General features: G+C 56.9%; 10 protein-coding genes across 10 annotated transcripts; 5 read left to right on the top strand and 5 right to left on the bottom strand.

The window, feature by feature from the left end:
* Positions 1-111: 111 nt before the first annotated feature.
* QBC33DRAFT_501813 (uncharacterized protein) lies at positions 112-1,083 on the bottom strand (the record flags this gene model as incomplete). The annotated part of the gene is made up of 1 exon (XM_060425707.1): positions 112-1,083. The coding sequence occupies one exon, from the start codon at positions 1,081-1,083 to the stop codon at positions 472-474; it is 612 nt and encodes a 203-aa protein (XP_060278295.1). The 3' UTR covers positions 112-471.
* A 1,214-nt stretch (positions 1,084-2,297) lies between these two features.
* On the top strand, positions 2,298-4,782 carry QBC33DRAFT_581956 (quinone oxidoreductase-like protein; the record flags this gene model as incomplete). The annotated part of the gene is made up of 5 exons (XM_060431303.1): positions 2,298-2,500; positions 2,578-2,594; positions 2,664-3,436; positions 3,958-4,201; positions 4,286-4,782. 5 exons carry the CDS (start codon positions 2,298-2,300, stop codon positions 4,780-4,782), a joined length of 1,734 nt encoding a protein of 577 aa, XP_060278294.1.
* Positions 4,783-5,809: 1,027 nt separating this feature from the next.
* Positions 5,810-8,036, top strand: QBC33DRAFT_564099 (uncharacterized protein; the record flags this gene model as incomplete). Its single annotated transcript, XM_060430336.1, has 4 exons — positions 5,810-6,255; positions 6,312-6,855; positions 6,921-7,009; positions 7,061-8,036. The coding sequence occupies 4 exons, from the start codon at positions 5,810-5,812 to the stop codon at positions 8,034-8,036; spliced, it is 2,055 nt and encodes a 684-aa protein (XP_060278293.1).
* Positions 8,037-8,260: 224 nt separating this feature from the next.
* On the top strand, positions 8,261-9,954 carry QBC33DRAFT_552764 (UPF0103-domain-containing protein). The gene is made up of 2 exons (XM_060429332.1): positions 8,261-8,538; positions 8,678-9,954. The coding sequence occupies exons 1-2, from the start codon at positions 8,369-8,371 to the stop codon at positions 9,627-9,629; spliced, it is 1,122 nt and encodes a 373-aa protein (XP_060278292.1). The 5' UTR covers positions 8,261-8,368; the 3' UTR covers positions 9,630-9,954.
* A 1,532-nt stretch (positions 9,955-11,486) lies between these two features.
* On the top strand, positions 11,487-13,882 carry QBC33DRAFT_291689 (t-SNARE). Its single transcript, XM_060423341.1, has 4 exons — positions 11,487-11,592; positions 11,688-11,866; positions 11,943-12,722; positions 12,800-13,882. Exons 1-4 carry the CDS (start codon positions 11,579-11,581, stop codon positions 13,519-13,521), a joined length of 1,695 nt encoding a protein of 564 aa, XP_060278291.1. The 5' UTR covers positions 11,487-11,578; the 3' UTR covers positions 13,522-13,882.
* Positions 13,883-14,704: 822 nt separating this feature from the next.
* QBC33DRAFT_602165 (uncharacterized protein) lies at positions 14,705-16,192 on the bottom strand (the record flags this gene model as incomplete). Its single annotated transcript, XM_060432145.1, has 1 exon — positions 14,705-16,192. The coding sequence occupies exon 1, from the start codon at positions 15,875-15,877 to the stop codon at positions 14,705-14,707; it is 1,173 nt and encodes a 390-aa protein (XP_060278290.1). The 5' UTR covers positions 15,878-16,192.
* A 34-nt stretch (positions 16,193-16,226) lies between these two features.
* Positions 16,227-17,203, bottom strand: QBC33DRAFT_552750 (anaphase-promoting complex subunit 11 RING-H2 finger-domain-containing protein). The gene is made up of 4 exons (XM_060429331.1): positions 16,851-17,203; positions 16,765-16,796; positions 16,640-16,703; positions 16,227-16,569 (listed from the first exon to the last, which is right to left on the bottom strand). The coding sequence occupies exons 1-4, from the start codon at positions 17,071-17,073 to the stop codon at positions 16,508-16,510; spliced, it is 381 nt and encodes a 126-aa protein (XP_060278289.1). The 5' UTR covers positions 17,074-17,203; the 3' UTR covers positions 16,227-16,507.
* On the top strand, positions 17,162-18,949 carry QBC33DRAFT_292028 (Rhodanese-like domain-containing protein). The gene is made up of 2 exons (XM_060423342.1): positions 17,162-18,599; positions 18,669-18,949. The coding sequence occupies exons 1-2, from the start codon at positions 17,608-17,610 to the stop codon at positions 18,721-18,723; spliced, it is 1,047 nt and encodes a 348-aa protein (XP_060278288.1). The 5' UTR covers positions 17,162-17,607; the 3' UTR covers positions 18,724-18,949.
* A 384-nt stretch (positions 18,950-19,333) lies between these two features.
* Positions 19,334-20,480, bottom strand: QBC33DRAFT_602153 (protein-tyrosine phosphatase-like protein; the record flags this gene model as incomplete). Its single annotated transcript, XM_060432144.1, has 1 exon — positions 19,334-20,480. The coding sequence occupies exon 1, from the start codon at positions 20,027-20,029 to the stop codon at positions 19,334-19,336; it is 696 nt and encodes a 231-aa protein (XP_060278287.1). The 5' UTR covers positions 20,030-20,480.
* QBC33DRAFT_291652 (alpha-N-arabinofuranosidase 2) lies at positions 20,481-22,287 on the bottom strand. The gene has a single exon (XM_060423340.1). It carries the CDS (start codon positions 22,179-22,181, stop codon positions 20,931-20,933), a length of 1,251 nt encoding a protein of 416 aa, XP_060278286.1. The 5' UTR covers positions 22,182-22,287; the 3' UTR covers positions 20,481-20,930.
* Positions 22,288-22,464: the final 177 nt, after the last annotated feature.

Raw genomic sequence — 22,464 nt, 5'->3', positions numbered from 1 at the left:
CTGTCGCAGATAGCGAATCATACGAAGGCCCAAGAAACTAGGTACCTAGATCGCGGCAAGGCGGCTAGCCATAGGCACGATGATTTCACATATCTGCAGCTAGCTGCCTGTCCCGGCAACCAACCTCGTTCAACACCTTATTTCTGACTGTTAAAGAGCTTGAAGTATTTTTGGTTCTTTGTCTATTCAGTTTAACTCCTTCAACCTTCGTTTCTGGGAGAAATAGGTCAACTTGCGTTATTATTATTAGCTTGGCATGGTAATGGCGGGGCAACAGCGGCTTCACACAATAGCTACGACCTGCAAACTCTGATGGTATCATTTATATTCCCTGAGTCTATATTGTTTCCCACCACCCCTTGCGCCGTCGTGATCCCAGCTGCTTTCCTTATTCTGCATTGGTCCAACTCGTGTGTTAGATTCTGGGATCATGTGGACTATTCTCAATGGGAGATCCTCTAGACTTACGATTTAATTGCCAGAATATCTGTTGTCGAGAGGCGCGCCACTGCTAGGTGTGGCCTCTCCGCCGCTCTCGAGTCTGTCACGGCACTCGCGCAGGCGCGGGCCGCATCTTTCCTCCATGTGCCGGAGCAGGTCCTCTAGGCTGGCCTGCGTCAGTCGCAGCTCCTGCGGCGCATCGTCTAAGACTGCGAAGACTGAGACTGGCACGGTCCAGAGGCTCCGGATGTAGACCCAGGATGCGTTCGGTTTCGGCATCCCCATTCCGTCCTCCAGGTAGAGCAGCCTGTGGCTGCTGCTCACTCTCGCGGAGCCCTCAAAGGAACGGAAGTCCTCGGGGCATTTTCGGATGTGGCGCGGCTGCTCCCACGGCGGTAGATGGTTGTGCCCGTTGGAGCCGTATGCAGACACTGTTGTAATGATGGCATGCGTGCCCCCGGAAGAAAGCTTGAGAATGATGACTGGATGGCACGTAGCTCCTCTATCGAGGTAGTTTGTTTCAATCAGAGTCGCGTAGTCGTCAGGGTCGAATGACTTGTAGAACTTGAGGAATACAATATCTCCTTCTCTCCGGTAAACGGGCCAAGTCTCGCCCCAAGCAGGGTCAACCGTGGAATGCATCGCCATTTTGCACGAATTGCTGACTTGAAGATCTCGGAAATCGAATTTTGCGGCATGGGGTGTCAACAATATGGCGAAAGGAGATGTGATCTTGACGACGTAACAGCAAAGGGTACCCATTTTCCGTTTGATGGCAGAGACAGGCATTTATACGATTTCCTGAACTTACGACCATGAACCCATGACTCTGGAGCTAGGAACTCTAACCTTCTCCTGCCCAGTCCTCGGGGGCTCGGGGTCTCAACCTAGGTCAAGCTTTGTTCTTTAGCTACCAAGTGGCGTATATTTGCTAGAAAGCGTTTCCAAAGATGCATACGATGGATCAGGCCCTCTACGGGAGGTCAACAACGTCACCAAGTTGGCGAGGATGAAACAGCACATGGGTCTTCTTTCAGTTGGCGAGAGCCTTTCCTGGATCTCAGAAGCCTAGAAAATAGGGAGTCAATCCCGATATTCTCGAGAACTCCGTGGGTTGGCTGCTTTCTATCCTACAGTTGTTGATGGGGCCTCGAGACTACCATTAATGTATATAATGGATGCGCATGGGTACCCGCGGGCTGGGAGCACTCGGCTGGGCTGCGGTTCAGGGACACTTAAAGAATGTTGACGGTTGGGCTTCTCCTTGCTCTCTGGGCAGCCTGAGTCCAAGAGTTCCGAGTGTGTACCCACCGCTGTACGTGGTTACCATCTGCCGTCGCCCTGAGTATCGCCCCTGATCAGTCTAATGGGTAGATACAACCAAGGCGATGGCTTCCTTTAAATACCCACACAGCGAGACAAAGGGATGCCAGATCACAAGCGTCATACCCGAGTCAACATCCACTAGAAAGTTTCGGTTAACAAGGTTTATTTTCGTCAAATACCTCTCCGAGAGCGCTACAATGAGGTTAAACTGGGAAGGATAGGCGTTTGTGGGCTCTTCAAGGCATGCCGGAACGATCACGAGGTTTGGATTGAACCACTCTTGGGACGCTTGAGTATAGTGGATGCTAATTGGCTAGCGACATTTCGGCGGGGCGTTCGGCGGGCGTCCGGTGGTGTCGGCGGCTTGATTCGGGGGTCACCTCCGAACCAGCCAGGCAATAATATTATACACGTCACCCAGCTGCATTATAAATATAGGTACCTGAGAGTGCCACATCTCTTCCATCTTAACTGCGCAATCACAACTGCAATAATTCCGGTTTTACAGTGACATGATTTGTTTGTAAAACATGGCTTCAACATCGATACCTAAGAGAATGCGATCGCTCGCAGTGCCCAAGTATTGCGAGCCGGCAGGTTATCAGGTGATGGAGTTGCCCGTGCCAGAGATCCAGGAGCCCGACGAGATCCTGGTAAAGGTGCATGCCGCAGCTCTCAACACCGGCGAGACCCAGATGTTGGGCGGCGACATGCGCCTCCTGTTTACTCCAACGTAAGATTGTTGTTTGACCAGCTCATAAAACGGTCGTCGTCATGCAAGCCGGCTAACGTGTGATGGCTCCTCCCAAGATTTCCCGTCAAGTTAGGTATGGAGGGAGCCGGCGTCGTCGCAGCTGTGGGAAGCCAGGTCAAGGCTTTCCGCGTCGGCGATGCAGTGTACGGCCTCCACTTCAAGCACCCAACCTTTCCGCCTCAGGCGCCGGGGTTCTGCTCCGAATACGCCCTCACCAACGAGTGCTTCCTGCTGGCCAAGCCGACTCACCTGTCGTTCGAGGAGGCCGCGTCACTGCCCGGGTCCACGCTCACCGTCTACCAGAGCATCAAACTGGCGCTGGAATACATGGGCCCATCAGGCGGGACGCTGGAGGGCAAGACGGTTTTCGTGCCCGGCGCGCTGAGCGCCACAGGCTCGGTGGGGTGCCAGGTACTGAAGAACGTGTACGGGGTCGGGAAGCTCATCTCCACCGTATCGACGCCAAAGGTGCCGTTGGTGGAACAGTACATGCCGGGCATCGTTGACGAGGTCATCGACTACCAGACCCAGAACATCGTCCGGGAAGTCGGGGCAGGGAAGGTCGACTTCATCTATAACACGCAGTGGGGCCTGACGAGCACCTTCCCGCTGGCCAACCCCAAGACGGGCGTCATCGTCTCCATTGCCAGCATCCCGGGGTCCCAGACCATGCGGAAGGTGCTCGGGGCACACAATATACCCTTCTGGATGGCCTGGATCCTCGACCTAGTCCAGCTGTGGTACAGTTTCCGGCTGAGGGGCACCAACGTGCAGGCCGCGTTTGTATCGGGAAATCCGGGGAACAGAGAGGACCTGGAAGCTGCCGGAGAGATGATTGCCACTGGCAAGGTCAAGGCCGTCATGCGAGTCGCCAGTCTCGACGATCTCGAAGCCGTCAAGAAAGGGGCCCAGGAGGTGAAATCGGGGAAGGGAGGGATTGGGAAGATGATCATCAAGATTGTCTAAGTCCTGGGTAGACTGTCTCGTCGCCTTTTTCGGCCTTGTACACTAGACTTACCTGGTAATTAATCGTCTGGGGAAAATGGATTGCTCTTTGAGCTTGGGGACTTATTGAGGTATACTGAAGAATAGGTATTCCGCATTGCTGGCCATCTTGGTCTGTGGGGCTGTCGCGAACACGAGAAACCGCACTAGTTTAATGGGTTTAGCACCCGTGTCGCGCTAATTGCGCGGTCGCGTTCACGTCCAGCCTCCCCTGAACTGAGCACCCAAAATACAAAAAGTGGTCCGCCCCAATTATTGGCTGCTGTTCGATGCTCACCAGCCTGTTCATCACGACTCCAACTCTCATACCCGACATTACGTGGATCTGCCTAGTCTCCGGATTGTCCTCTTGGTTCTTCAACTGCGTCAATTGATCCAAATCTCACCATCTACCCATTCTTGACTTCTGCCCCTCCATCCTCCCCCTCAAGATGGTTCTCAAGCGGAAGCGCTCTGACTCGGAGCTGTCCTTCTCGAGCGGCTCGGCATTCTCATCGCCTCCGCGTCCCTGCGGCGGCAACATCTTCGACTTCAGCACAATGGCCATGGACGCGGACGGCCACCAACACCACTCCGCCTTCTCGCCCCTCCGCCCCAGCAGCACGCCATCCCATCTCCCCAGCCGGACGATGAAGCGCTTCCGCGACAACCGGCCGTCGGACGAAGAGGTGCACCGTAAGTTCTACGAGTGGCGGGCCCACCACCAGAACCCGCCGCGCGAGTCCAGCTTCTCATCATCTGCTCATATCACTCCCGCAGAGCACACCCTGAGCCTCCTGTACTCGGCCCAGCACCACCACCAATTCCGCCACAGCAGCGGCACGAGCAGCAGCAGCAATCAGCAGCAGCAGCAGCAGACCGTCGCTGCCGCCGTCACGGCTCCCGTCCCGCCACCACCACAGACACAGAACCAGACGCAAGCCACCGCCCAGCGCTCCCTCCACAGCTTCTGGAACCTCCCCGCCCCGCCCACCTCCTCGACAATCGCCCCATCACCACCCACCCACCGCGCCTCCGCCCCGACACACTGCGAGGACTGCGGCACAGGTCTCGGCCCCGGGGCCGGCGATGCCTCGATGGACGTCGACGGGTGCGGGCTCGGGGACTGCAGCTGCGGGGCGTGCGGGCGGGCCGTCTGCTTCGGGTGCTCGATCAGCAACCTCGGGGAGCAGAGGCGGTGCCTTGTGTGTGCCGGGCGGAGGGTGTGGGTTGGCGGGATCGGCTGGACCGGTGGGGCGGGGGTTGGGGTTTGCTAGGATTCTGAGGATATGGTTTTCTTTTACTCTGGTTGGAGTTCGAGGAGCGGCCTCATCTTCATGGCTGAGGATGGGACGGCTTTGACTTTGGCAGCATCTTGATTTCCAGGTTGGGTGGGCGTCGGTGGCGCTTGGAATGGATTCTACACGGATACCTTTTGCTTTAGGTTGTTGGCCAGCTGCATGGGTAGTTCATGTTAGGTTTATTGCTGGAACTTGTTCCTTTGTTTTTCGGAATCTCTACCATGGAGACCGCAGCTCCAGGGGCAGTTGGCAATAGATACGAATATGGATAGATCCTTGTTACTGGTGACTTGATGGGCTTGCCATTTGTCATATTTCTTTGGGTGAATCACGCGCAGTCCGTATTTTCAACATAGGTTTAGGAAGGTAGGCAGTTCTGCCAGAGAGCTGTTGTTACTGATCAACACTTCAACAGCAATAGAAAGCGGCTTGCAACCCCTGGATCAAAGGCAGCCCCCAGCTTACAGGGATGGCCTCTACCCCCACCCTCCTCCATCTTTGCAGCGTCTCTACCTCCAATAGTTTCCGTCATTTCAATTTATCTGACAGAACAGTCAATATGCTACCAGTCACTTTCCAGGCCTTTTGCTTCGAGGGCCATGTTTCCCCATCAAAAACTGGATCTTCTTGTTAGGCGCCACGACCTTGACGCCTGCTCCAATCGGACGACCCTGTTTCGTTTCACAAGAAGCAAACTGCGCCTTGCTGCCTACTCGCCAACCACTATGCGCCGGCCTGTCGCGCCACACCCATTCATGCGCCTTCCCGGGGCCTGTTCCGGAGGCCGCCTCGTTGTTGGCGCGACCGCAGATCCTGAGACAGGGCGACACGGCAGGCCGTTCAATGGGGCAGGGAAGATGAAGCTGTATATCCAGCCTTCCCCCCTTCCCATGGGCCCTGGGGGCCTCAAAGCTGCTGCTCTTTCCATGCGCATGCATCTACGCTCTCCCGCGACGACGTCCACCCACGGCGATAACTCGGCTACGACACGGCGGCGGGCAAGATGGCCGAGGCAGTCGGGCTGGTCGCGAGCGTCATCGCGATCGGCCAGGTCGCGGGCGCGGTGGGCAAGGCGGCGATCAAGCTCAAGGGACTCTGGGAACAGGTGAGGGACGTGCCGGAGCAGATCGCCGACCTGCTCGAGGAGCTCGAGATGCTGGACCCGCTGCTCAGGGAGATCGACAAGCAGCTGGGCCAGAACAGCCTCCCGCCGGAGCTCTGGGACGACTCGTCCACCAAGCTTAGCAAGGAGTACTGCCGGCGGGCTATAGATGCCCTGTTGGGGATGGCGAATGATCTGAGTCGGGATATCGCTGAGTCTAAGGGGAGGCTTAGGAAGAAGATTGCGTCGGCGAAGGCGGTCCTCAAGAAAGACGCGCTTGCTCAGCATGAGAAGAAGCTCAAGAAGGCAATGGGGTTGCTGAAGTTGTCTATGGAATGCTATTCCTTGTAAGAAACTCCCTGCCGTGCCCGGTCTTGTGCAGCTAGGCTAACGCGGATGCCAGGGCCATGACCCGCGTCTCCCACGAGATGGTGAGAAGCAGTCTAACTCAGGTGTCGACTGAATTAGAAGTTATCGTGCAAGTCCCCCAGCCCGATCCGGGAAGAAGAGTGGCCAGTGTGGGACGGGTGGACATTGATGAGGATGAGGCTGAGGATAAGGACGAGGATGAAAATAAGTCGCATAAACGTTTGCCAGTCACAACTGTCCGTGGGAGGCTGAAGACCACTTATGGGAAACCATTTCGTCGAAAGGCCTTTAAACCTAATTTCTTCGGCTTCCTTTACGAATCTTCCCCGGACGGGAAGAGTTATCGCGTTCGCTTGCAGCCCCCCATGTGGTTGACAAAGAGGATCTGGGAATTCGAATCACGAAGAGCCTACAGCGGTTGGCAGCAGATCAACCTCCGCATCTACAACAAACGGGAGAAGGACTCCGAGATCTTTGCTTTGGCCGACTTTGGCCAGCTCGATCGGATGCTGGAAATGTTTGATAACGAGGAAGCATCGCCGTTCGACTGTGATCCTGAAGGCCGGTCATTGCTTCATGTAGGTTGCCAAACCCGATTGACATTGACAGAAGACACCAGGCTAATCTCGTCAATCCGGTCTAGTATGCTGTTTTCCAGAACCATTCCGAGATGTGCCAGACTCTGATCGAGCTTGGGCTTGACTCCTGCATTGACGAGCCGGGGTTTCTTGAGTTCGTGTTATCCCCTACTAAGGCTTGAATAGACTTCTGACGCGCCAATAGGACTCCTAGAATGTCAACTGTCCGGTGGGACTTTTCGTATGCCGGTATATTGAGGGGTCCTTCCTCAGACATAGCGTATTTAGAGGCAAGAATCGCAATCATGGACCTCTTCTGGAAGTTCGACTTCGACGATGATGCGGCGGGCGTCGGCCAGGTTGATACCGAGGTCCGTACGTGGGAAGCTGATTTCCTATCACAGCAACGGTGCCAGGATGTTACATCCTACCACTCCTTGCCCCTGAAGCACCGACTATTGGCTGTTCGGAACAATGTCTACAGGGAGCAGTGGCGTGATTACCGGCCGGACTCACTGAGGTACCTTATCAACGCGGATTGCCGCCTTCTTCGGAGGGACATCACGGAATCTGTTCGCGAGGGCGTCTCGCTGATTCACTCATGCGCCCTGGCCCTCGGAAATAAGCGTGCAGTTGCGGGTTCTCTATCTGAGGGTTGGAATAAGCTCACGCGGGAGATTATCTTGGCGTCCACCGTCGACGACCTCCATACCGTCGAGGAATGCACGATATACCAGGATAGCTGGACAGGGACGCCGTTGATCTCTCTACTTCACGGGTTGGCGATTCGGGGCAGCACGAAAAACAAGTGGAGGGCCACCTACAGCTCAGCGGTGAGGAATTGGGTGGGACAAATGAAGAAGTGTGGCATCGACCTCGTGCAGTATGGCCGCCAAGAGAAGGCCTATCTCTCGGGACACTTGATCCAGGTCGATTTCAATTTCGATGGGAAGTATAGGGAGCCATGGGAACTGCTGGATCTCAAATTTGGGGCCGAGCCAGAGGATTGGGTCATCATCTGGAGTCTGAACACATGGCAAATAGCGGGAGAGTTCTTGGAGATGGTCGAAACACCGCAGGAAACACCGCAGACCTGGACGCCTCGTCCTTCGAAGGCCATTTTAACGGCCTCAAGGGCTGAATCAGTGAGATATAGCATGCCAGGAGAATGGGTGTCTTGAGCTAGAAGAGGGGGATATTCCAGCCGAGCTAATAAGGTACCTATTCGGAGCTTCCCATTTGAGGGCGGGGACAGCGGCACTGCCCCACAGTCTGCAGCATCCCGCTGGATGAGGGGTGGATGACGGGAGGTGCGGAGGAGGGGGTGTTTGAGCATGTGATCAATCAGTAAGGTATAATTGGTATGACCTTGGGCTTCGTCATCTTTCCCATCCTACTACCTACCTAATTGGCGTCAAATCTAATTCTTGTCGCGATTCTGTTTGAAATAGGTTGCCAAGACATTTCCCCTTCTCTCGTCCTTGGTACTGTACTGTGTGCGCCCCCAGATATCATGTCGTTGAGAGGCACCCGCGATGACTCCCACGCTGGTGGAAAGAACGCATGGTACTACGCTGACCCTCCGACGCTCACCGCAAAGCTGGACGAGTACCTAGAAGGCGTCCCAGATGCCATTGATGGCATCAGCTTGCCAGTCCCTCGAGCAAGAGCCGTTATTGCGCCGTAAGACGAACTCTCCGTTGTCCCATGTTTACAGACGCGGGGATTCAGTCCGAAATGTTGGCGATTGTCTCCTAGCTACCTCGACTATTTCTATTCCCAGTTTCTATGAGTAACCAGTGGATCACTAACCGCTCAGCAGCCATGCGGGTTATTCTTATTCTGGCCGTTGTGCTGCCTGGGCGTACAAGTGCCTAAACCTCAGCGCCGCCAGGCGTGTCTTCATCCTCGGGCCGTCGCATCATTACGGTCTACCGGGCTGTGCGTTGACTAGCTTTGCGGAGTACAAAACTCCTTTTGGCAACCTGGTCGTCGACGAGGACATCGTGGGGGAGTTGTGGGACACTGGCATGTTCTCCGAAATCCCAACCTGGGCGGATGTTGCGGAGCACTCCCTGGAGATGCACCTCCCATACCTCTACAAGCGACTAGAGCAAACACATGGGGGAGACAAGGACAAGTGGCCCACCATAGTGCCGATCCTCGTTGGCAGCACCGGTATGAGGGCAGAAAAAAAGTTCGGCAACATCCTGCTCCCATACCTCAAGGACCCGGAGAACGCATTCATCATCTCGTCCGATTTCTGCCATTGGGGCCCCAATTTTGAGTATTACAATTACTTCTCTCTGACTGCCGCGCGAGAGATGGAAAAGAGGGAGAAGGCCGAGGCCGAGGCCGAGGAACGGGAGCGGGCTGAGGGCCCTGACAAGACCAGATGCGATAAGAAGACCAAACGGGTCAAGAGATGCGGGGGGGAGCTTGAACCGGCCCTGGTATCGTACGGAGTGTTTCCCCGCGAGAAGGAGGACATGGAGATCCATGAGAGCATCAAGATGCTGGATGATCAGTCGATTGCCGCAGTCGAGACGGGAATTCATGAGAACTTCCTCAGAAACCTGAAGCAGACGGGCAACACAGTCTGTGGACGGCACCCCATTGGAGTTATGATGGCAGCGATGGAAGCGTTGAACAAGGAGAATCTAGGAGGGCCCCAGGCAAAGTTCAAGATGGTCAAGTATGACCGAAGTGACAGCGAGCTCAAGGAGGCGACTAAGTCAAGTGTGAGCTATGTGTCTTTCTATTCTGTCGTTTGAGGAGCATCGTTGCCAGGGAGGTGAACGAGTCGTGAGAGGCGTTGGAAGGCGTGATGCTCCAACTGTTGGTAAGGAGTTCGCTGGTGAGAGGGGCTGCTTTTCTGGAAGAGGCGGGATATCAGATATCACTACAGCTGTACATTGCCAGAGGTGCCCGGACGGAGTAGACAGCGAGCATTAGAGCTCGAGTGGTGTAGCTTTTTGAATGGATGTCAGAATACTATGCAGTACATAAGTACCCACCGGTGCTGCAGTGGAGGCTAGGATGATCGGAGAGCTGAGCTTAAGGTATTGGCAGTTAGCACACCACGACGATATGGTCAATCTGCGTGTCCTGGACTCCAGCTAGCTTGCAACCCGGAGCTAGCTGGCCGTAAGCGGCTGGGGACTGCTGAGGCTGAACGAGGATGGAGCTCGAGGACTCGGTTGCATGACACAGAGGTTCTCGGTAATGGCCGTATATCTGGCACGGAATGCTTAATCTGGTAGCCCAACCTGGTGCGGCGAAACATGAAGTTTCGGAACGCGGCATCGGGGCATGAACGGAACGGAACTGGGAGCACGGCCAGTCAGTGCGTTGACGGGACCGTCTGAACTTGTTCGGATAAGCCGCACAGATGGGAAGGGGTGGTCTGGTCGCCAGGTCTAGGAGTCCGGATGGAATCCAATTTTTGATTGGGGACGATTCAGGATGAAGCACCCATTCCTACGGAGTACTTCGTCGATGGTCCTTGCACACCAAGGCTTCGCGAAGCTTTTCGTGGCGCATTTATGACAGGCCTGGCTGAACCAATGCTTTACGGCTGATGCCTTGGCATGTTTCCATTTTGGGATGTTTGGCGAGCGCTAGTGGCTGAGGCTGAGGCTAGAATTCGGAGCCGTCTGAACCACTGGAGTGAGAATGCTCGATAAAAGGAAGAAAGCATGAGGGCAATGTCTCTCAAGACTCGCTCCGTCCTGGTTTCGCCAGCAATGGGAGCTTGGAATTGGATGGGAGTTGTACTCGGTTTCCAGTCCTACCATAGGTACGCAGTACCTTCCATGTTAATCCCACACCTAATTACGCGCAGAATCCCTGTTCAGCCAACCAATCCCGGGCGCCTGTCGATCAGCAACATACTTGAAACTTGTCTCGTTCTGGCCTTTTGCTGTTACAGGAACGAATACCACCCACCCAATCCACCACCCCATCTCACGAACCCCTGCAACGGTTGAGCCCACACCGTCCACTCCAGTCCACTCGTCTCGGGCGAACCACCGGTGATTCAGACCCGAGCGGGTTGAGACAAGACCATTGTCTGCGGCGTACGCAGTAGTTGCAACTCAGACACGAATTCCAAAACCTCTCATTATTGATGAGAAACGAGACTGCCCTGTTTCCTGCTTTCGCCCTACATACCTAAGCGTGCTTACCTTTTATGCTTTACGAACAATCGGCTGCGGCGCAGTAACCACGATTACCCTAGCGAAGCCGTACCAAACCGTTTTCGAGATACCAGTCCGACCCTCCAAGCCACAGCTGGACACCCCTGCTCCCCTGATCCCTTTGCTGCCTCAGCCCCCAGGCCGCTTTCCACTTTCGAAACTCCCTTTCGCTAATCTCTCCTAATCGACTGCTCTGTTGCCTCCTATTGCCTTCATTATCTTTCTTTTTACCTCGTTCGAAGTCCAAAAAACACCGCGAACATCCCTCCTTTGACCAGACTGTTGCCGCATATTCGATATCACCGTAGAGCAGCGCTTGCGCGCTTCGCCTCTCCACCATGAGTGTCAGTGTTTCACCCCCGTATCCTTTCTGTCTCAATCCCGTCTCCACTGTGGCCCGCACCAAGATGCGTCTTGCACCTCGAACCGTGGGCTCCCGAGGGATGTCTTTGAATGTCGCCTACTTTCTTGCTTCCTGTTGTCTCCCTTGCAATCTGTAACCGCGAGACGTGTTCACTAACAAAATGGATCAGTACGGGTTAGTTATTCTTCGCGCAGGCCTCGAACGACCAACCGCCAATCGAACACAGCGAGCAGGGACTTGAAGCAGGTGCTAACAATCTCAATTGACAGATACGGAGGCAGACCGAACCCCTTTGACCAGCGGGGCGGCCCAGGTGGCGACGGATATTCAGCGCCTGCACCTCGCGCTCCGCCACCGGGCGCTTTCGGCCAGGGACCACGACCGGGAGGAGGGGCAGGAGGTCCGCCTAGATATAACCAGCCGGCAGCTGGGCGAAATGACTACGGTCGTAAGTTTGCCTCGCCGCTGTGCAAGGTATGAAGGGAGCAGGAGTGAAGCAGCGTCTGACATGATTCCTCGAGCAGAAAGCAACGTCGAGATGGCCCCTCTCACCCAGAATGCCAGCTCCTTTGGCCGAGGAGACCCGAACGCGATCCTGAATGAGTGCCGAGATATCGATAGGGGCGTCGACGAGATCGAGCGCAACCTGAACCAGCTGAAGATGCTGCAGGACCGGTCGCTCAACGACGCCGACACCTCGTCTGGGTCCTCGACCAGCCGACAGCTGGACAATCTGTCGTCCGAGACTATGACCATGTACCGCGGTCTGACGCAGCGGGTTCGCGAGGTCAAGTCTAGCCCAGACAGCCGGCAGCCCAAGAACGCGCCGCAGGTTGGGCGCGTCGACCGCCGGCTCAAGCAGGCCATCCAGAACTACCAGCAGGTCGAGTCGGCCTTCCGCAAGAAGACGCAGGACCAGATGGCAAGGCAGTACCGGATCGTGCGGCCTGACGCGTCCGAGTCTGAGGTCCGTGCCGCCGTCGATGACAGCTCCCAAGGCGGCCAAGTCTTCCAGCAAGCCCTTATGCAGAGCGACCGCCGCGGCCAGGCCCGTGCCGTCCTCAACGCTGTCCAGGACCGCCAGGCAGCCCTACAGAAGATCGAGAGTCAGATGATCGAGCTGGCGCAGCTGTTCCAGGACATGGACACGCTGGTCGTCCAGCAGGAGGTCCAGGTAGCCCTGATCGAGCAGAAGGGTGAGGAGGTCGTCGAGAACCTCGATAAGGGCAACGAGGAGATCGCAGTCGCCGTCACGACGGCGAAGAAGACGCGGAAGAAGAAGTGGATCTGCCTGGGCATCTGTGGTGCGTCTCTTCACTGCCCCTATCCCAATCACACCGCATTTATAGGTCTGGCTGACACAAATCTCGAATTAAAACAGTCACTATCATCGTTGTCATTGTTATCGCCGTTGTAGTCTACGTCATGATTAATAAGGGAGGAAGCGGCGGAGGAGGCTCAGACGGCGGTAAGAAGCGTGGCATCGAGGTCCGCGGTATCCAATTCGACGGCGACCGTCCCGTCTCCCGCATCTACGGGCACTCTAAGATCGTCATTCCCGGGGTTGACTACGAACCCGATACCACCAAGACTTCGGGGGCCGACCTTCCCGGCGGCGGTCGCCCTTTCAGCATCGTTGCCAAGCCGCGGAACGTGGTCGGCGACCACGGCGTGCAAGTCCGCCCCCAGGTCAGCAAGCGGTTCGTTCTTGACCCGAAGTTCCGTGACAACCACAAGGGAAACTCCCAGGCCGAGAAGAGGTGGGTCAAGTTCGGAGAGGAGTGGACAGGAGACGACGCCCCCGCAGTGGAGGACCGAGGAGTGTCTTCGACGGTAGACGTCCCGGGGGTCAACAAACGAATTGTAATCGACCCCAAATTCCGGGGCAACAAGAAGGGCGGCTCTCAAGCTAGCCGGCGTTGGGTCAAATTTGGAGAGGAGTGGACAGGGGACGCTCCGACTACCCGAGATATCCCCCAAGTCCACAACCCCATTGTCATCGACCCCAAGTTCCGACACCCTAAGAAGGGCGGAAACTCCCAGACCACGCAGAGATGGGTCAAGGTCGGAGAAGACTGGCACGGAGACGCCCCGGCCGCCTAATAAACGTCCGCGTTCCCCGAGCGGATGCGGGGGCCGAGAACCGAAGCCGCTGATCATTGTTGGATCGGAAACTGTACAAAAGGGGACAACAGGCCAGGACAGGGAGGTCGGTCGACTGCTCTCCGTACCATCTCGTTTTTCCTCGATGGCTTTTGGCACGGAGTCAGGAATATATTTTCCCTTTTTCCTTCCCGTTCAAGCCATCGTTATTGTTGAATCTGCCTCGGCCCTCCTTTTTCCTCTTGTCATTCTCTACACCCTCTCCGCGTATCAACTTGACGTTGGACTCTGGAAGGACGGTGTGTCTCGACGGTTCTACTGGTCTGGGTACTCGGTCGGGGCTCTCTATCTCACTCTCTCTCTCTTTCCTTCCCTTGTCGTTGCTTCTGTTCTTAGGAAAAGCACAGAGTCCCCCGTGTGGAAAAGCGCACGCCCCTTTTCTTGCTTCGGCCGTGTGTACCCAGGGGAGTTTTAGTAGTGCATTATAGGCGTTATAATTGACTGAATTCACTTCTTACTTTAGAAACACACAAGCTCTCTTCGTGTAAGGGGTAAGTAATTACATGTAATTTCATTCCTAATAAAGGGAAACAAGCCGTGTCCCAGATTTCTCCGACGCCGATGAACAGGTGGTCAAGACGTCATCCATCATTATCATACTTCTCTGTAGAGCGGGCTGAAATGTTTATGTACAGCAAGTTGCGGTCGTAGAAACGAATCCATGGTCCGTCTAGACCATGCAGAAGAGGCAGTCGATCAGGGTGGCACCTATTTGTTCAGCAATGGGCCCACTCTTGCCTCGTATCGTATGTGTGTAGATGAACGTACTTGGGTGGCCACTCGGAACGATACGCTGTTGGTGCGTCCAGCATCGAATGTCGTGGCCAGATTAAGGAGTAGAGGATCGCAACCGGTAAACGGGCGTAAACAATATGCCAGCTTCTCGACGGGGTTTATTGCGGGTTCTGATACGCGACCCAAGGTGATACAGCCGCTTCGCCATCGCACACGGGTGAGGAGTTTCGCGCGTTGGGTCCCTAGACGTCTTTTCGGCCGGAGAATCCAAAACAGTCCAGCCCGTCAGTAGTAGCATCAACCGACACTGGTCTCAACCGACACTGGTCCTCCTGCGCCATATATATCAGGCATATCCGTTGGCCTCTGTCTAGAGGAGATCCAGTCGCTACCGCTCCGCCTCCCGGGCCCCTCGCTCGTCCTCCCCACCATGATAATCAGCGTCCCCCTCCCCCTCTTCCTCCCCGCTGGCCGCAGCAGCAGCAGCAGCGGCCAGTAAATCCGCCTCCGTCCTGCGCCGCCTCTCCTCCCCGGCCTCGACGACCCTGCGCAGCACCCCCATCCTCTTGTCGAACTCGTCCATCAGGGCCGGGTATTCCTCGCTGCCCGGGGACGGCCTCTGCTGCTGCTTGCCGCCCGCCCCGCCCGCAAGCCCGGGCGACTGCTGCGGTTCCCCGCCCTCGGCAGGCGAGTTCCTGCCCGGCACCACCACCCCCGCCACCGGCAACGGGCGCGCGGCGGCGGCGGCCTCGGCGCCGACGCCCTCGATCTTGAGGATCAGCGAGCCAGCGCCGGCGCCGCCGGAGCCCTTGCGGTGGCGGCGGTGTTGATGATGATGCAGATGCTCCTGGTCAGCCGCCGGGCCGTGGCCGTGGCCGTCGTCGTCGTCGTCGGCCTGGCTCGCGACGCGCGCCCCAACTACCGCCCAGTCTGGCGTCAGGCTCGACGCCCATGCCACCTCGAGGCCGCCGCCGGGGCTGCTGCTGTTGTTGCCGTCGGCGGGCACGAGGTCGATGAGGATGGCTCGGTCGAGGTGATGGCTGCCGCTGCTGCTGCTGCTGCTGGTGGCAGAGGCGGAGGCGGCATCGCGGCGGTGCTCCTGCGAGGCAGCCTGGTCTGAGTCGGGATCGGGGTCGGGGCCAGCGTCGGGATCGTCTACCTCGAGGTCCTCGGGGGTGCGGTGGTGCCTGGCTAGGGCCTCGGTTAGGAGCTCTGGGTCGTCGTCGGCGAAGATGTAGTGCACGGTCGGGTGGTGCAGGGTGGGCTTCTGGGAGGGGTGGGAGGTCGAGGTGAGGAGGGTGAAGAGCGGGGTGAAGGGCGGCTGTTCGGGCTCCGGCGGGACGGTCGCCTGCGCCGGCTGCTGCTGCTGCTGCTGGGGGTGGTCCTGGGGCGGGGGGGAGGAGGCCGAGGGGGATGCCGGGGGTTGGGCATCCTGCTGTCTGCGCAGGCTGGATCGGCTGCCCCTGCTGGCTACGGATGGTTGACGGGACATCGGGTTGGAAGCCTGGGCCGCATGGATGGCCGCCGAGGATGCTGGCCGGGCGGGATCGGGATCGGTCATCTTTGGTTTGTGGTGGTTGAGTCGGGAGCCGGCATCGGAGGGGAGATGGTGTTCTGGAGGGGTTGCGGGAAAGGAATTGCCCGCATGTTTGGTGCTCGCTGATTATGGAACCGAAAAGTTGGGAAGAAAATCCGGGTTGCCAGTCCCGGAGAGCGGGCTCTCGGTTCTTGGGGAGCCTAGAAGGACGAGGCTCCGAACGAAGCTCTCCGCTGGCTGGGGTATGATTGCGTGTCTTATCTTATCGCACGTGCCTCTTTACCTGGCAATGCCGTCTTTGGCTCCAAGTCACGGATAGACCCGGCCAAGGTAGCACGGGTAGGTAGGTAGGGACAGTACGGGTTAAAATGGGGGGAGAGCTTGCAAGTGGCAAAGCATGTTTGCTGACTTCACAATAGATTATAAACCATAAAAGCAGGTAGTGCTCTTGATAGGCGCCTGAGACGGGAGACCCCATGCCGTCTGCTGTTCCTGGGTATCGATGTCCAAATATCACGCCTGTAAAACTCCATAGCCATAAACGCAGCCACACGTCCAAGGTTCGCCATGCCAGACACACTCTGTACGCCTATCACAAGACACCCGCCACCCTCGTCTACTTGACTGCGCGTATGATGACGAGCTCCACTGGCTCTAATCGCCATCTTCGGCGTCTAGGGGCGTCTGTTCAGGCTGTTGTTGCGTCCACTCAAATCCTGACGGATGGTTAGACCAGATGACGGGGATGACCGGAGGGAATGCTCCCTGAAATATCCCCAAACTTACTTTGTCTGCACATAGGGCACTGACCCTTGGACGACTCTTGTTTGATCCATTCCAAGATGCAATGCTGCTGCTTGTCAGTGGCGGGTGCTTATTGAGGGGTAGCTTTATGGACAGAGGCTACCTACCATGTGAAAGTTATGGCCACATTTGCCCGACACTGTAATCTTGTTAGCTTAAGATAGATAAGAACATGTCAAGAGGGTGGCTATACAAAGGCTGCAATCATCTCCAGGATATTTGCAAGTCGGACATGTTCCGTCGAAGTGAACCTGGCAAATGCCACAGACATCGTCTTCAGGAAGGTCCCATCGCCAGGTGGCCACGGCGTTCCACTTCTTGATCTTCACTTTCATTGCTGCTCCGTCCGACCTGCAGTTGAGAAGGGAGGGCTTGTTTGACGCGAGGACAGAGGACAGAGGACAGAAAATAAACATTCACATGCGAACCATAAACCATTCACCATCCATCTGTCCGTTCTAGTGACCCCACTGACAAAAGTGGCCCAAGCTCCTTCCCACTCCAGCTCTTTATCTGCAGTGGGACCTGCACCACCACCAATCGAACGGACCTGTTGCCATACCTCGGGAACTTTTTTCTAGTCGATCTGAACCCCGCATCAATTCAATACCTAACTGACCGATCTTCGGCGTCATTCCTCTTTCTCAACAGACTGATATCCTCAGCTCTCTCGTCCCAGGCTCCGGTCGGGGGCACCGAGGAAAAGCTGATAACGTCGCAAACTGACCTGATCTAAGCGGCAAGAAGGAGGAAGAAGGAAGAAGGAAAAAAGACGAGAAACGGAAAAGACGACATCGCACCTCCCACCGCACGTCATCGTCTTTACCATATCTAGGGTTCCTGTGTGAGCTCATTGCCAATTGCCCTCTCCCGGCCCTGCCGGGTTCCCTATCGACATCGACAAGCCCAGCTTGACATAACTCTATCCGGAACGGCCGACCTCCGCCGTCATGGCTAGCTTCTTGGTTTTCCGCTCCGTCCGAGTCTCGATGGCGCAGTGCAGCTCCGGCTCCGGCTTTCAGGCCGGCAAGCTCGGCAGTAGGCTCACGATAGCCTCGCTCCCTCGCAGATCCTTCTCCTCGTACCTCGTCACTCCCAACGAGCTGAGCGAAGCTCTCAAGAAGAATCCCCCCTCGCCAATCTCGACCGATCCGCGCGTCATCCCCCTCTGCGCCTCCTGGTTCATGCCCAACGACCCCGAGAGCCGCACCGGCATTCAGGTCTTCCGCGAGAAGCGCATCCCCAAGGCTCGCTTCTTCGACCTCGACAAGGTCATCGACAAGCGCAGCCCCTACCCCCACATGTTGCCCAGCCCCGGCGACTTTGCCGCCGCCATGAGCGAATTGGGCATCCGAAGGGAGGACACGGTGGTGGTCTACGACTCCCGGGAGCTCGGCATTCTCTCGGCACCCCGCGTCGGCTGGACGCTGAAGGTGTTTGGCCACCCCAAGGTGCATATCCTAAACAACTTCAGGCTATGGGTCGATCAGGGCCTGCCGACCGAGCAAGGGGAGATGTACACAGTGGAGTGCGGCACATATCCCATTCCTGAGATGGACGAGGGTAAGGTCGCCAACTACGAGGCCGTGCGGGAGGTGGCGCTGGACTATAACAAGGAGGGCGCCGAGGGCGTGCAAATCTTGGATGCACGATCCAGCGGCCGGTGGACCGGCAAGGACCCCGAGCCACGCCCCGGCCTGTCGTCGGGCCACATGCCCGGGTCGATCAACATCCCCTTCAACTCTCTGCTCGACCCGGAGACCAAGGCGTTCCTGCCGGCGGAGCAGCTGAAGAAGGTTTTCCAACAGAAGGGCGTGGATCCCGAGAAGCCCATCATTTCGAGCTGCGGCACGGGAGTCACGGCCTGTGTCGTCGAGACGGCCCTGGACGAGGCGCAGTACGGCAAGCCGGAGGCGAGGAAGGTCTACGATGGAAGCTGGACGTGAGTGTCCCCCTCCCACCCACCACATTTGTTCTCCTGGTTTTGTGACCGGTGCTAACTAAAAGGCAGTGAGTGGGCTCAGAGAGTCCGCCCATCCGACTCCCTGATTAGGACATCAGAGTGATATCACCCCTCCCCTCCTCCATTATGGCGTCGGTGCTTTGATAGTGGGAGTTGTTGATTAGATGGCACCGGATACCCTCCCCTGGCCCACTGCATTTGACTGTGGTTATGTATGATTATGCGTATGCCTGATAAAGTTTGGGGTTTGGCATTTTTTTCTGTCCAAAGTTGCATAACGATTCTTCTACAAGTTCTCTCTCCTCGTTTTCCCCCGTCTTCACACTTTCTACGACAGAGTAAGGGCAGGGGGGTGGTTGGCACGGGTTGTTGGTTTATAAGTCGCATCGACGGGTCTTGCAGACGGCTCAGAGTTATAGCATATATCGAGTTGAACATGTCGGGACTGCCACATCGCGTTCGGAAAAGGAGTGATTTTATTTCCCCCTTGGTAATCAATCCCAAAATTGTGGTGCTCTATCTATCCTCTCCATTTCCTCATAAAAGCCCCCGGCATGCTCTTCCCAGGCCCCTTTTCGTGTTTGGTCTTTAATTCTTCAACTTCTCCTTGTCCATCTCATCCTTGCACCTCGCCAGCCGGCCCTGTTGTAACCCCCTATGCTCCCCATTCTCATTCAACCACGCCGCATACGCCGGCTTGGGCACCCGCCCGCCTACCCCATCGCCCTCCTCCTCCTCCTCCCAGATGTCGTACTCGTACGCCCCCCAGACGTGTACCCGTACGCCTCCCAGATGTCGTACCCGCACGCCTTCCACACCTCCAGCTGCCTGACGAAGCCCGGGTTCGGCCGCACGTCGGGCCTCGCCGCCGCCACGTGCCCCAGCGCCTGCGCGGCCGTCCACCGCATCCAGCGCATCAGGTACGCCGCCGCCACGGCGGCCGACCGCGACCGCGCGGCCCAGCAATGCACCAGCACCTTGCCGCCATCCCTTCTTCTCTCCTCGTCCTCCCCCCCGACGACGGCGGCGGCGGTGGTGGTGGTGGTTGCCGCCGCGATCTCCGCGTCGATGAAGTCGCACGCGTCCCCGAGCCGGACGAGGAGGTTCGCCCGTCTCGAGTCCCGCATCTCGATCCACTGCCGCCGCAGCCGCGGGGGCGAGTCCGGGGATGATTGGCTTGGGTCCGGTGCCTGGTTAGGGTGGAGGTGTAGCTCCCGTGCCTCCCTCGCTGTTAGGATGCTGAGCACGGCGGTGATGCCGATCTGCGACAGCATGGAGGGGTCCTGGGTGGGTTTGCGGCTGGAGAGGTAGAGGCCTGGGCTGATAGTGCTGGGCCTGTGGTGGTCGGGGATGGGGATTGCTAGGTGGTGGCCGCTTGGGAGTGGGTGGGAGGGGATTGAGGATGTCATGGTGGTGGCGCCTTGGGTGAGTCTTGCCCCTTGCGGCCGGTTGGGGGATCGAGGGTTTGGAGGTGTGATATTGGGAGAAGGCGGTGGGTTAGTGAAAGGAGACTGCAGGTGAGGAAGGGAATGCAGTTGATGACTCGAGCTGAGGCTTGGTGTCAAGCCTTAGGTGGGAGGTTGGTTACTGCCTGAGATTGTGACTGAGATTCTGGGAAGTATGCGGGCGAAGAACTGCCTAGGCAGGAGCCAGGTGCGTTATAGAGGTAGGTGCCAGGGAACTCTACCCCATCATTCAGCCCGTACGGTGAGTCGCTGGACAGGTAATCATTCTTGGCATCTTATTTTCGGTATACTGAAGCTTAACTGGAGTATGGTTTCGGTGGTTGCGAGAGCACCCTGCCTGCAGAAGCAAGGTTTAGGAGTAGACCTTCCCATTTCCAAGGAACCCTATACCCACCCGGTACCTTCCCCGCGACATGAAGTTGTCCCATTCTGTATCGACAAGAGAGCTATCGAGTTTTAGAGGAGATGGCTGCTCAACTGGTAGTTCCGAGTGACGATCTCGTAAGATGCAAAAACAATGCCCTCGATATCATCGCGTATTGCAACCTTGACGAAATCGTAGGAATTGATTCTGTCACTTGTCCATCCAAATTTGACAGGAATAGTTGAATTTGGATGGTCGTTCTTGGTCCTCGTCAAGAATACCTTAAGGGGCAAAAATGGGGTGGTGACAGTGGAGTACACGAGAGGTACACTCCTGGAAGATTATGTGCGAGAAGATGAGGAAGAAAACGACACTAAAATCGGAGACTGCAAGTACGCAAATAACCAATAGGAGTAAAAAAAAAAAGGACTCGCAGTTCTGACGCAAGCAAAAATAGATAAGGTTACCCCCCCGCCGTTCTCAGGAAGCCCAATCAGACCGCGGGAGCGAGTGCATCGTCACCGGCCTGTACCCGTGCTGACCCGCCGGCACGGGGAACGGCCCGTTCTCGGCGGGCGGGAAGATCGGCGAGCCATCTCCGCCGTGGTCGTCATTCCAGCCGAACCGCTGGGCACGCACTGTGCGGTATAGGTCGGCGGCCGGGTTGGCCGTCGTCTGGGCGTGGTAGACGAGGTAGTGCTCGGTGCCGTCGGGGCTGGTGGTGAAGCTGGCGTGGCCGGTGCCGTAGACGCCCTCGGCCGCGTTCTGGTGGAAGACGCAGCCGTCCCGGCGCTTGCGCCACGACTGGTAGGACATCGGGTCTGTCCCCACCAGCTCCAGAAGGCCGAGGCAGTAGAAGGGCGTGTTGACCCGCGCTGCCGAGTAGACGACAAAGTTCTGGCCCGTCTTGGGGTTCGTCAGCTGCTGCGGCCCCTCGTTGGTCGCCAGGCGGGTGTCTGGGCGGCCGTAGGGGACACGCTCCCAAGGTTCGTTGGGCACGGAGATAATACGCCGGTCACTGAAGTTCGAGTTGACGGTCCAGGGGTTGGACATGTGGGTGATGCACAGGTTGGCGGGCCATGCCGAGTATGCCTGCTCCCAGCATGAGTAGATATGGTACAGCTGGCCCTCGTAGCTGAAGTAGGTCCCGTCGATGGCGAATTGGTCGTAGGTGTTGAGCATGCCCTTCATGCTGAAGTTGGCCGCCCACGGATCCGCGGTGTCGCCCGCCAGGACGAACATGCGGTGATTGATGGCTGGGCAGTTGATTGGGCACATCGCGTCTTGGAGCGGGGGCGGGTTGTCCTTGTCATGGGTCGCTGTGAAGATGATGTACCAGCTGCCATTAAGCTGGTGTATCTCGGGCGCCCAGATATCCGTCGACCAAGCCTCTCCGCTGTCGGGATCAGGATTGAAGACCACGCGGGTGTCGGCGTTGTCCCAGTTGTCGGTCATTGCCCTCGACCTCTTCAGCGTGATGTTGTCATTGGTCGAATATGTGAACAGATACCAATCCTCTCCATCGACAGAATACCTCGTCATGAAGGGATCTCCAACATTCTGGGTGAAGATGGGGTTGCGGTACGTTGCATTGGTTGTCGTATCGGTGCCAACCTTGGAGGGATCCCAACTTTGCGGCCCTGCTTGGTTCGGGTCGAAGGACTGACTCTGGACTAGGGTGAGGATGGCACTTGCCCATAAGAACGCCCCGATCAATCCAAGGCGAGCCATTTCTCACGATGCTGGAGATATCCCGGAGCAACTGAGCGGGGGTAAGGAGGCAGGCAGGGGAAGGCAGGCAGCCTTTGAGAGAAAGAAAAGGGCAGGATCTGTTTACCTCTAAAAATGCTCTCCGCTCCGAACTGCAGAGACGTGCAGCGAACATATGATGTAATGCAGGACCATCAAATGATACTTTACCCCACGATTCCTAGAAACTAGGTTTTGTGATGATTCTCATGTCTTTGGTCTGCGTCGCTGAGGAGGAGCTCTGCCGACAGACACGGCTGCTTAT

This window comes from Phialemonium atrogriseum, assembly GCF_030411735.1.
Source record: "Phialemonium atrogriseum strain 8032-3 unplaced genomic scaffold QBC33scaffold_47, whole genome shotgun sequence".
NCBI classification, from domain to species: Eukaryota; Fungi; Ascomycota; class Sordariomycetes; order Cephalothecales; family Cephalothecaceae; genus Phialemonium; species Phialemonium atrogriseum.
Note: the sequence above shows the minus strand (reverse complement) of the source record. Positions and strands in the feature narration are given on the sequence as shown.

Excerpts from the sequence above, each read along its gene's own strand:
- QBC33DRAFT_291689 (XM_060423341.1), top strand. Across the intron at positions 11,867-11,942 it reads TGGGCGAAATGACTACGGTC|AAAGCAACGTCGAGATGGCC; the intron begins GTAAGTTTGCCT and ends TTCCTCGAGCAG. Across the intron at positions 12,723-12,799 it reads GATCTGCCTGGGCATCTGTG|TCACTATCATCGTTGTCATT; the intron begins GTGCGTCTCTTC and ends GAATTAAAACAG.
- QBC33DRAFT_552764 (XM_060429332.1), top strand. The coding sequence starts at position 8,369 with ATGTCGTTGAGAGGCACCCGCGATGACTCCCACGCTGGTGGAAAGAAC. Across the intron at positions 8,539-8,677 it reads GCAAGAGCCGTTATTGCGCC|CCATGCGGGTTATTCTTATT; the intron begins GTAAGACGAACT and ends ACCGCTCAGCAG.
- QBC33DRAFT_292028 (XM_060423342.1), top strand. The coding sequence starts at position 17,608 with ATGGCTAGCTTCTTGGTTTTCCGCTCCGTCCGAGTCTCGATGGCGCAG. Across the intron at positions 18,600-18,668 it reads GTCTACGATGGAAGCTGGAC|TGAGTGGGCTCAGAGAGTCC; the intron begins GTGAGTGTCCCC and ends ACTAAAAGGCAG.
- QBC33DRAFT_552750 (XM_060429331.1), bottom strand. The coding sequence starts at position 17,073 with ATGTTTATTTTCTGTCCTCTGTCCTCTGTCCTCGCGTCAAACAAGCCC. Across the intron at positions 16,704-16,764 it reads GTGGCCATAACTTTCACATG|CATTGCATCTTGGAATGGAT; the intron begins GTAGGTAGCCTC and ends GACAAGCAGCAG. Across the intron at positions 16,570-16,639 it reads GTGCCCTATGTGCAGACAAA|GATTTGAGTGGACGCAACAA; the intron begins GTAAGTTTGGGG and ends ACCATCCGTCAG.
- QBC33DRAFT_291652 (XM_060423340.1), bottom strand. The coding sequence starts at position 22,181 with ATGGCTCGCCTTGGATTGATCGGGGCGTTCTTATGGGCAAGTGCCATC.